At 64.7% G+C, this 10,343-nt stretch overlaps 1 protein-coding gene across 2 annotated transcripts; it reads left to right on the top strand.

The window, feature by feature from the left end:
• Positions 1 to 1,934: 1,934 nt before the first annotated feature.
• CNN2 (calponin 2) lies at positions 1,935 to 9,335 on the top strand. 2 transcript variants are annotated; one of them, XM_032304810.1, is made up of 7 exons: positions 1,935 to 2,064; positions 5,799 to 5,920; positions 6,361 to 6,427; positions 6,528 to 6,665; positions 7,337 to 7,453; positions 7,600 to 7,746; positions 8,313 to 9,335. In XM_032304810.1, exons 1-7 carry the CDS (start codon positions 2,002 to 2,004, stop codon positions 8,589 to 8,591), a joined length of 933 nt encoding a protein of 310 aa, XP_032160701.1. In that variant the 5' UTR covers positions 1,935 to 2,001; the 3' UTR covers positions 8,592 to 9,335. The 2 variants fall into 2 exon arrangements, with proteins under 2 accessions (XP_032160701.1, XP_032160692.1); XM_032304801.1 differs by lacking the exon at positions 1,935 to 2,064 and adding an exon at positions 5,523 to 5,618.
• The last annotated feature ends 1,008 nt before the right edge of the window (positions 9,336 to 10,343 follow it).

Here is a 10,343-nt window from a genome sequence, read left to right on the forward strand (position 1 = left end):
TGTACCGACATTCTCGGAGGGCTCGCTGCGGGGCGGCGAGGCCACAGAGCTGCCGGCTGCCCCCCCACCCCGTCCCAATGGACAGCGCGCGCGGAGCTCTGCCTACCCCCACCCCGGCCTCAGAACACAGGCAGCCACTGCCCTGCGAACATGCTTGCCTGCGTGGGCACAGGCAGGTGTCACAACCAGCCTCTCTGTCCCAGAGTCTCCCAGTGCAGGTGGTGTCCCCAGAGCCACGGAGGCTCCCTGGACAAGCATCAGAGGCTGGGCGTGGCAAGGAGATCCACGGGCGCGCTGCTGGCAGCCACAGATCCCCCACAGGCTGGGGCAGGAGCCCGGGGCCACGCTTGACCACTGACAGCCACAGGCTGCCATTCACCGTGCCACGGGTCCCGCTGGCTCCCAGGCCCCAGCAGACCCCGCAAGGACTCCAGCCGGCCCCCCACCTGGCCTCCCCGCTGCTCCAGGATCCCATCGGCCTCACCGCTCCCCACCTAGATCCCAACAAAGCACGCTATCCCCACGCTCAGAGCCAGACCGGCTCATTGCTGACTCCCCGCTGGGCGCTGTTTCCTCGTTTTACAGACAAGGAAACTGAGACCCAAGGGACTCATCCAAGACCAGCGGCTAGGACTTGAACCCTGAAGAAAAGCTCTTCAGATAGATGAAATGGCGAATGAGGGGCAGAGAGGTAGCAGATATCTAGGGAGCCGGGAACTGGGGAGATGTGCTTCCCAGGGAAGGGGCAGGGGAGGAGTGAGTTGTTGCTGAGCCCTCCCAGAGCCCGATGAGCTGCTTGTCAAATGTGTCAAACTCCTACTCATGCTTTAAAACCCCACTTCCCAAAAAATAAAAAAATAAAACTCGACTTCCCACGCCCCTCTTATACGCAGCTTTCCTTGGCGCCTCTGGTGGAGCCACCACGTCCCCTCCAGTGTCCTCCATCCCTCCTCAGACTCTTGTTTGTGTCCAGTACTTGCTCCTGTGGGACAGGGCTGGGAGTCTGTGCCGGGCTCTGTCTTTCCAGGAACCGGAAGGGCAGGCGCTAAGGTCTGCGACCAGCATTTCCTAGCAAGGGACTGGCCCGGAAGCGATGTCAGAGAGCAGTGGTGGTTGTGTCCGTGGATGAATGAATGAATTACTGAACGAGTAAATTCATGTATTCTGTCATTTATTTATTAATTTATTGATTTATCTGTACACGCACACACCACCTGTTGAGCAGCAAGTGTGTGCCTGGCTTGGAAGACTCGACGGCCTCTGCTCTAGCCCCAGAACGCCTGGACCTCGAGTCCCTGTTCTACTGCCTCCTTGTTCCCTGTCGTTCCAGGGTGGGAGATTCAAATCCCCTTCTCATCCCAACGCCCCTCCCCTAATCCGTCTGACCGAGCTCTACGTGCTTTCAGCGCTGGCAGTCTTTGTTCTGCCAGGAGCACCGTCCCTTCTGGACTGGCAAACTCCTACTCCTCCGTCAAAGCCCCAGCTCCCGCGGCCCCTGCTTTGAGAAGCCTGCCCCAGGTCCCCTGTCCACCCCCCGGCTACGGGAGCTCCCAGGAAGGGGGTAGAGCGGGAGGCTCCCCGTGCGGCAGAGAGGGGTCCCCATTCGAGCCCCAGGGGACCAGGGTCCCGCCCAGCGCACGCCCTCCTTTCCCATCGCGGCGCCCAAGCGTGCGGGAAGGGGGCCGGAGCCGCCCCGCGTCTGCCGGCAGGGAGAGGACAGGACTGCCTGGCCCCGTCCCCGCGGCCGCGCCGCTGTGGCCCGGCCGTGCCGCGGGGCCGAGGCGCCCCTCCGGGCCCCGGGGACAGGGCGCGCGTCCGGGGCGGGGGTCGGGGCGGCGCGGGGCCGGGGCGGCCGCGGGAGCCCGGCGCGGCCCGGCCTTATAAGGACATGCGCGCCGGGGCCAATGGGCGGCGGGGACGGGGGCGGGGCGACGGGCCCCGCGCGTCCCCCCTCGGCGCCCGGCCCCGGCCCGGCCCGCCGCGTCCCGCCGCGCCGCCACCATGAGCTCCACGCAGTTCAACAAGGGGCCCTCGTACGGGCTGTCGGCCGAGGTCAAGAACCGGGTGAGTGCGGGGCGCGCCGTGTCCGCCGGGCGAGGCCGTCGCGGCTCGGCGGGGCGCGCGGCCCGGACCCCCGGCGGGCTCCCCTTCGCGTGGCGGGCGGCGCGCGTGAGCCCCGGGAGAATGGCCCGACCCCGACCCCGACCCCAGCCCTCTCCGTCCCCACCGCCGTGCGCTCTGCTCGGGGCGTCCGCCGCGGGCTCCCTCATCTCCCGCGGGCGGGGAGGTCTGCGGTCCGGCTCCCTCCGACCGCCGGGGCGGGCGGGCTCTGACCCCTTGGCCCAGCCCTGCCCCATCCGAGCGGCCTCCCTCCCTCAGCCCCACAGCGCCGGGCTTCCTCGGGGCGGCGAGGACTGGACCCCGAGGGTCTGAGGGGACCCGGGCGGCCCCCTGCGCGTTCCCTGGCCCCGCGGGCTTCAGGAGGGGGAGGGAGCGGGGCCCGCATTGTTGGGAGAGGGGTGGCCCCCCCACAGGAATTTCCCCACCTCGAACACCTGGCGGGGGCAGGGCACGGAGGGGGAAGTTGGGCTGCGGGGTGGGGGGGGCGCAGCTGCTCCCTCGTAACTTCTCTTTGTCCGCATCTGACACAGTTAAAGGGATCCACCGGGTGTGCCGGGCCCCCTGAATGTAATCCTAAAAGGTGTGGGTTTGCAAGCTAGAAACACGGGTGGGGCCTGGGCCAGACACTTCTGAGAAAGCACTTGCTGATCTGGCTCAGAGAGGGGCACACACCTGCGCAGGGTCACGCAGCAGGGTCCGTGCTAGGGAAGGGGGAGCAGGGGGTGCTCCCAGACCCAGGGAGATGTCCCAGGCGGGTCACACTCCACGCCCTTCCAGCCCGAGGGTAGTTTGTCAGCCCCATCCAGCCTCCTTCCGGGCACCTGGGAATGCAGCCCCAGAGCCAGCAGCCCCCCGGGAGCCTGCCCGGGCACGTGGAAGGTGCGGTCCTGCCGGCCCCATGCAGGCGCCCGGCCCACTGGCACCCCGGGGGTTGCAGACCGCAGGGTCACCGCAGGGCCCTCCTCCAGCCCCTTAGACGGAAGATGGCCAAGGCTTGGGGAACTAAGGCTGGGTGACCCAGCAAGATCCAGAACCTTCCCTAAACACACTCCTCTCCACTTCAGCCCCAACTGCATGGCGTGAACGTGTACGCAGGGCAACGGGTGCAGGTGCTGCCGGACTGCCCTGCTGCTCTGCTCGACCTCACAGAGGTTTAAGAGCCCTGTGCGTTTGTAGCCAGGCTCAGAGATGTCATACCCGCCGCCCAGAACCGCACAACTTGTGAGCGGCAGAGTGAGGACTCGGACTGAGCTCCTGATGGCTGCAGGGCCTGGCGGGCAGCCCTCCCAGTGTCCCCGGGGCCGCAGGAAGTGGAGGCAGCGGGCGCACGCGCGGGCAGCTTCCTCAGACTGAGTGAGATGGGGCGTGCCGAGACCTGCTCTGTCTGGGATGAGGGCAGAAGGCTCCCTGGGACCAGCCCACGTGTGCAGGTCTGGGGAACGGGACGGCCATGACCCGCTTGACCCGGTCACCCGGGCTGCACCAGCACCGGAAACCTGGGGCCTGAAACCCACATCACGCCCACTTTACCAGCTACTTAGGAAGAACTTAAGACCTCTGGAGACCTCTGCCTGGCCCTGTGTGCCTCAGTTTGCCCCTGGCTGGTTGGCGTGAAGGCAGGCTGGTGTCCACCGTGTCCCTGAGCTGTCACTCCATTTCCGGCTGGCTGGGGGGGTCTAGGCCTCTGGGAACAGCTGGTCCCGATTTAGCAGGGAGGCAGCCCCTGCATTCCAGGCAGTTTGCGGTGAGGAGGAATGTGCTGAAGGCCGCTGGACACGGGAGTGTGTGTGTGTGTGTGTGTATGCGCGCGCGTGCGCGTGCCTGTGTGCAGGCGGGGGCTCCAGGCGGGGCTGGCCCGGCTCCTTGGCCCAGGAACCGGCTCTCAGGAGCCACTAGGGACCCGGCCCGGCCCTGGGCAGGTATGCCAGGCGTCCAGACCAGCCGGCCTCCCTTGCACTGGGCTTTTCATTCTTCAGGGCAGGGCTGCTGGGCTGTGGGAACCAGGAGGGGGGGCGGGGAGGGAGGATCAAGTTAGCGGACCAGCCTCCCTGCCTGTGTGTCTGCGGTGCTCTGCCCCATCCCACGCTGCCATGGGGTGTATACACAGGACCCAGGAGGTGGGGCCTGGTTCAGGAGGTCCTTGTGCAAACAATGGCAAACATAGATGGGGAAACTGAGGCACAGGGAGATAACTGTGTCCATGGTCACGGGAGCTAGGAGCAGAGCTGAGAGGAGGAATTGGATCTGCAGAGGGTGGCTCTAGGTCCCGGTCCCCTGGTGGGGGCAGAGGGACAGGAAGGGAAAGTGTCCAGGGCAGGATCTGTGTGGGTCCAGAGCAGAAAGCCCCCTGAGCTGGACAGTCTGGAACCGGAGGGGGACCAGACCCAGCTTCCTGTCTCTGCACTCCAGGAGCCACGCTGGGGCTGACTGCGTTTGCCCACACCACACCCTGGCCTGGGTCTCCCTGACTTCTCTGAGCCTCTGGCCCTTTTGCCCTTTGATGCCCTGAGCTGCTGCCATTGGGAACAGAGTGTGTGTATGTGTTTGTGGGTACTGGGTGTGCACTGATGGGGGCCCGGGAGCATTTTTATCCCACCGTCTAGGGACTGCAGAGACAGCAGTGAGCTGGGAAGCAAAGTTCAAGGGGTGGCTCCTAAGCAAGGAGGCATTTTGTATAAAGATAAAAGCTAGAAGTAAAACAAGGTAGGGTGGGGGAGACAGGGGTGTGAGGAGGCCTTCCTAGCCGGGGTAGTCAGGGACGCCCTCTCCAAGGAGGGGAACCTCAAGCTGGATTGGAGAATGGGTTGAAGGGAGAGACCCACCACGTGAACATCTGAGTCCGAAGTGACAGCTTGTGCGAAGGCCCTGTGGCAGTCACTGGTACAGTCAGTTCAAGGGACAGAGACGGGTTTGGTGGTTCCTCAGTATATTAAACATGGAGTTACCCTGTGACCCAGTGATTCCACTCCTAGATACACACCCACAAGGATTGAAAACCTGACACGTGGAAGTTGATACAGGTGTTACTCGCAATAGCCAAAAGGTAGAAACAACACAAATGTCCATTCATGAATGAACAGATACACACAGCGTGTCCCCCGCACACGGGAGTATCCCTCAGCCACCAGCAGGAGCGAGGCGGCCCCGGGGACGGACCCCGAGCCCACAACGCTCAGGGAGGGAACCAGACACAGGAGGCCACACGGGGTGTGAGTCCCTGCGTGTGACACGGCCAGACCAGGCTCATCTGCAGACGGGAAGGAGGTTGGAGGTGACGGGCTGGGGAGAGGGATGAGGGTGATGGCTGATGGGAACAGGGTTTCTTTCGGGTTGATGGAATGTTCTGGAACTAGACCAAGGTGATGGTTGCACAACATCGTGAGTGTATTAAAAACCACTGAGCTGTTCACTCGATAATGGTGAAAATGGTCAACATTATGAGTGTCTCACAACTATCTAAAAACAGCAGAGAAGAGGCAGCCTCTCCAGGGGACAAGGTGCTGCTGGAAGCAGCCCCAGCGGAGCCCCCCCACTCCCACCCCGTGCCCCCCACCACTGTCTTCCCTGGCCAATGTCTGTGCGCTGGTGGGAGGGGGAGGGCTGCAGCCGGGGAGCTCCCCGGGTCCACAGCGGCCCACCTGGGCTCACCCCGCGCCCTGTGCCCTCTGCTCCTCCAGCTGCTGTCCAAATATGACCCCCAGAAGGAGGCAGAGCTCCGCGGCTGGATCGAAGGGCTCACAGGCCTGTCTATCGGGCCTGACTTCCAGAAGGGTCTGAAAGATGGAGTCATCCTGTGCACGTGAGTGCGGGGGCGGGGAGGGGGCTGGAGGCTGCCTGTCCTGCCGGCACCCTCCACCTCTGGCGGGAAGCCTGCGCCCTCTCCCTGCAATGGGTCCCTGGTCTCGGGTCTTTCCTGTCTTTCGTTTTCTTGGGTTACTGACCACGAGCACCCTTACCTTCTGCCCTCCCCATAGCGGGAGGGCCTCCAGGTTCCGCTGCGGAGTGGGAATTCCCAGCTCCCGCCCGCCCCCCGCTGTGGCACTGACACCTGCCACCATGGTCCTGGGTCCCTGCTTCCTTGCGGGTGAAGCGTACGTTGCAGGAGGGGAAACTGAGGCCTGGGAAGAGGCAGCAAGGCTGCCAGGGAAGGCCTGGGTGTGGCCAAGTGTAGAATGAGTCTCTTACGTCTCTGAGGTTCCCCTGCGCTCATGGAGGTTCCTCGTGTGTCCCCTGCCCCAGACTCATGAATAAGCTGCAACCAGGCTCGGTCCCCAAGATCAACCGTTCCATGCAGAACTGGCACCAGGTGAGGGCCTGGAGGCATCACGAGGACGGGCGCAGGGACCTCCTCCGCCCACCAGGCATGTGGCCAGGTCGCCTCATGGTCCGTCCCCTGCCTTCCCCAGCTGGAAAACCTGTCCAACTTCATCAAGGCCATGGTCAGCTACGGCATGAACCCCGTGGACCTGTTTGAGGCCAACGACCTGTTTGAGAGCGGGAACATGACGCAGGTGCAGGTGTCTCTTCTTGCCCTGGCCGGGAAGGTGAGGCCCAGAGGGAGGCAGGGACCCTCCTGGGGCCCCGTGCTGCGGTCCACGGGGGTTGAGAGACGCCCTGGATTCAGTCCGGCCCGAGGCTTCAGGCACTTGGGGTTCAGGGCTGAACGGGGCAGCCTCCCCGAGACCAGCATCCCGTGCCAGAGCGGCCTGTGTGTGGGAAGCCACGAGCCGCGGCAGACACACACCCATCCCCCGGAGGCCTGAGTGGACACGAGGGGTCGATCTTCACTTTTTTGTAGATGATAGAAAAGCTCTAAACTGTGAGAAGCAGCCTGAAGAAGGGGGCCTTGGACCCAAGTGTGGGGTCTAGTGACTAGGGCGGGCTGGAAGAGCATTTCAGGAGGAGGGAATTGCGAGCCAAGAGGCATTTCCTGAGCACCCTGGGGACGCCATGTGGGGAGATGGCGGGGGAGACGGGGGCGGGCAGGGGCAGGTGTGGGCGAGCACGCCGGTTTCTGGAGGCCTGGGTAGCAGGAGGTGACGGGAGGAGGCCCAGGGTGGCTGGTGACGACGGCCTCCGGAGCTCCTGTTCTGAGCTGAGCTGTCCCCTGGTGGCAGGGGGCTTGGAGCCGGATCCCCGCGGTTGCGTGGGTCTGGGCCGGGCTCGAGGGTCCCGGTGGCCCCTCTGTGACCCTCCCAGCACCCCTCCCTTCCAGGCCAAGACAAAGGGGCTCCAGAGCGGCGTGGACATTGGTGTCAAGTACTCAGAGAAGCAGGAGCGCAACTTTGACGATGCCACCATGAAGGCAGGCCAGTGCGTCATCGGGCTCCAGGTGGGCTCCCCCTGCCTCCGGCCCTGCGCCCGCCGCAGTGGGGGGTGGGGGGCTGCCCCTGGGACCCAGGCCCTGTCCAGCCCTGGGCCCCCTCAGGTTCAGGGCAGGATGTCGAGCCCTCACCACTCGGGCCTCCCTCCCTGCAGATGGGCACCAACAAGTGCGCCAGTCAGTCGGGCATGACGGCCTACGGCACAAGAAGGCATCTGTACGACCCCAAGAACCACATCCTGCCCCCCATGGACCACTCGACCATCAGTCTCCAGATGGGCACCAACAAGTGTGCCAGCCAGGTGGGGCTCCCACCGGACCCCCGGCCGCCGCCCCATGGTCTCCTCTTGCCCCATGGACGTGGCTGCCCCCCACGGAGGGTCCCACCCTGGGTCACTCTCCTGCCTCTCCGCCTGTCCCTGCTCTGTCCCTGCCCCCGCTTGTTGCCTGTCCCTGGGGAAGCTGCCTCCAGGCTCTAGGTCCCATTTTCCCTCAGAAGAGTGCCCAGGGGCCCGTCCAACCCTGGTGGCTTGGGCTCCCGGGATGCGCTCTCCTCTTGCACGTTGCCTGCACCCGTACAACGGTCTCGGAACTCCCGGGTACTTGGGGGACCTCGGCCCCAACCTGGGGAGCTTCCTGCCGGCAGGGAGAGCCGGACGCAGATGCTGGGGGGGGTTTCCAGGGAGGGGGTCGCTCGTTGTGGGGATCAACTCGGCACAGGAGCAGAAGAGAGAGGGCGTCCCCGCAGGGCGGGGAGGGGCCCGGTCAGGGGCAGAGACAGCTGGGGATGGGGGGGCGCGGGGGGCCAGTGCTGCTGGGCCTCCCTCCCCCACCCTCCTCCAGCCCTGAGCTCTCTCCTCCCGTCCAGGTGGGCATGACGGCTCCGGGGACCCGGCGGCATATCTACGACACCAAGCTGGGGACCGACAAGTGTGACAACTCCTCCGTGTCCCTGCAGATGGGCCACGCGAAGGGTGCCAACCAGAGCGGCCAGGTCTTTGGCTTGGGGCGCCAGATCTGTGACCCCAAGTACTGCCCTCAAGGCCCCGCGGCCGATGGGGCTTCGGCGGCTGCGGGCGACTGCCCGGGCTCAGGGGAGGCCCCGGAGTATGCCCCCTACCACCCCCAGGAGGAGGCTGGTTACTGAGGCACCCGAGCGGGCGTCTCCACACATGGCTGCGTGTGGTTTGGGGGTTCTTCTGTGCTTGTCTTGTTTTTCTCCTTGTCTGAGCGCTGCCGGCTGAGAGCTTACGGGGAAGGGGTGAGGCAGGGGCAGACCTGCGCGGTGGGAGGGCTCCGGGCGCCGCAGATTTCCCAGCAGGCTTTGGGCTTGAGCCGTGGGGGTTTGAGCAAGACACCGGGGCGGGGAGGGACCAGCCCTGAACGGTTTCCGGTTGCCTCTCCTCTTCTTCCCTTTTCTCTTCTGATCAGTTTGTGGTTTCTGTACCCACAGAAGTTTCAGGCAGTTTTAATGAAAGAAATTTTTCCTTTTTTTTGAGGAGCAGTGGTGGGAAGGAAGGCGGCCCCCAGGAGAGAGGGCCAGGCCAGAATCCAAAATATTTGAGGTCTTGTGGGAACTGGATTTCTTTAGCCCCCTCAGATTCACCTGTGGCTCGTCCCAGGGGCTAGTGGGGAAACTGAGGCCCAGCCAGGACAACAGAGTTCTGGGCAGAAAAGGGAGAACCGCTCCCCACCCCCACCCCCACCCCCACCCTCCCATACTTCTCTGCATTCCTCTACCAAGGGAAGAGGACACGTTCTCGGCACTAGGGTCCCCAACCCGGAGGTCCTACCCAGGGACTGGCCCCCGTCCAGGAGCCCTGGGACCAAGAGATAATGTGAAATGTTGACTGTGGACCAAAGGCAATAAAAACCTCTTTTTAGGAAGAAACTGCTGGTGGAGCTGGGTTCTGCTGGGGAGAGGGTTTTGGCTTGGATCCGGGTCTGGGGCCCTGGGGCCCTGGGGTGGGGCAGCAGGCCAGCCTCTGGCGGGTCCTCTCGGCGGCCCTGGAGGAGCAGAGGCCGGGGGCTGGCAGGGGAGTGAGGGTGAAGGCACTGTGGGATGAAGAAGGAGCCTGGCGGCCAGGACCTGGGTGGGGGAAAGAGGCTGGAACTCCCTGCTGCTTGGAAAGGATCTCCCAGCGCCACAGGCAGCTCTGGCCTCCTGGCCTGGAGCTCCTGGGCTGGCAAGCTCCTATTCATCACCCAAGCCCCAATACCAACCCCCGCCCCCCAGCTGCCCCAGGGCTGTGGGTCCGTACACTTGTATCCTCTTTGCCACAAGCTCCGGAAATGTCACTTTTCTGAATGGACCCGGAGGTATTCCTGGAAATGATGTGACCGTTATGACCCAGGATTCTAATCTCGGAATATTGGGGCCCCCTCCCCCTCCTGCCATGGCCTGGCCCACGGCAGGACTGAAGGACTATTTGGGGGATGAACAAATGATGACCAATCGAACCCCCACTTTGGGACGGACAAATGGGAGTCCCAGGGTCACGAAGCGAGCCTGGCCAGGATCCGGGTCCCCCAGGGGAGACTGGGGAGAAAGGGACCTCCTTCCGCAGGGACCTGCAGCACTGCAGGCGGGTACACAATGTGAGGAGGCAGCCTGTCCCGCGTGTCCGGAGGTCGGCCCGCGTGGGGTGAGCCGACCGCCCAGCGCCCCACGGTGACGCAGCAAGAGGCGAGCGGTTCCTTTAAGAAACCCGGCTCCGCGCGGCCTCCTCCCACGGCGCGCGTGGCTCCCGCCGGCCCGGCCCGTGAGTGGCGGGGGCGGCAGCCAATAGCAGGGGCGGGGGCGGGGCCTGCGCGGCGGCGGGCCTCCCCGGGAGGGCGGTCCCTGCTGCGGGCTCAGGGCCAGCTGCGGGCGGAGGGAAGGCGGCGAGAGGTGAGGGCT

The sequence above is a fragment of the Mustela erminea genome, chromosome 1 (genome assembly GCF_009829155.1).
Source record: "Mustela erminea isolate mMusErm1 chromosome 1, mMusErm1.Pri, whole genome shotgun sequence".
NCBI classification, from domain to species: Eukaryota; Metazoa; Chordata; class Mammalia; order Carnivora; family Mustelidae; genus Mustela; species Mustela erminea.

Coding starts and splice junctions, on each gene's coding strand:
- CNN2 (XM_032304801.1), top strand. CDS start 5,538: ATGGTGAAAATGGTCAACATTATGAGTGTCTCACAACTATCTAAAAAC. Junction 7,454..7,599: donor AGTGCGTCATCGGGCTCCAG/GTGGGCTCCCCC, acceptor CCCTCCCTGCAG/ATGGGCACCAACAAGTGCGC. Junction 7,747..8,312: donor CCAACAAGTGTGCCAGCCAG/GTGGGGCTCCCA, acceptor CCTCCCGTCCAG/GTGGGCATGACGGCTCCGGG.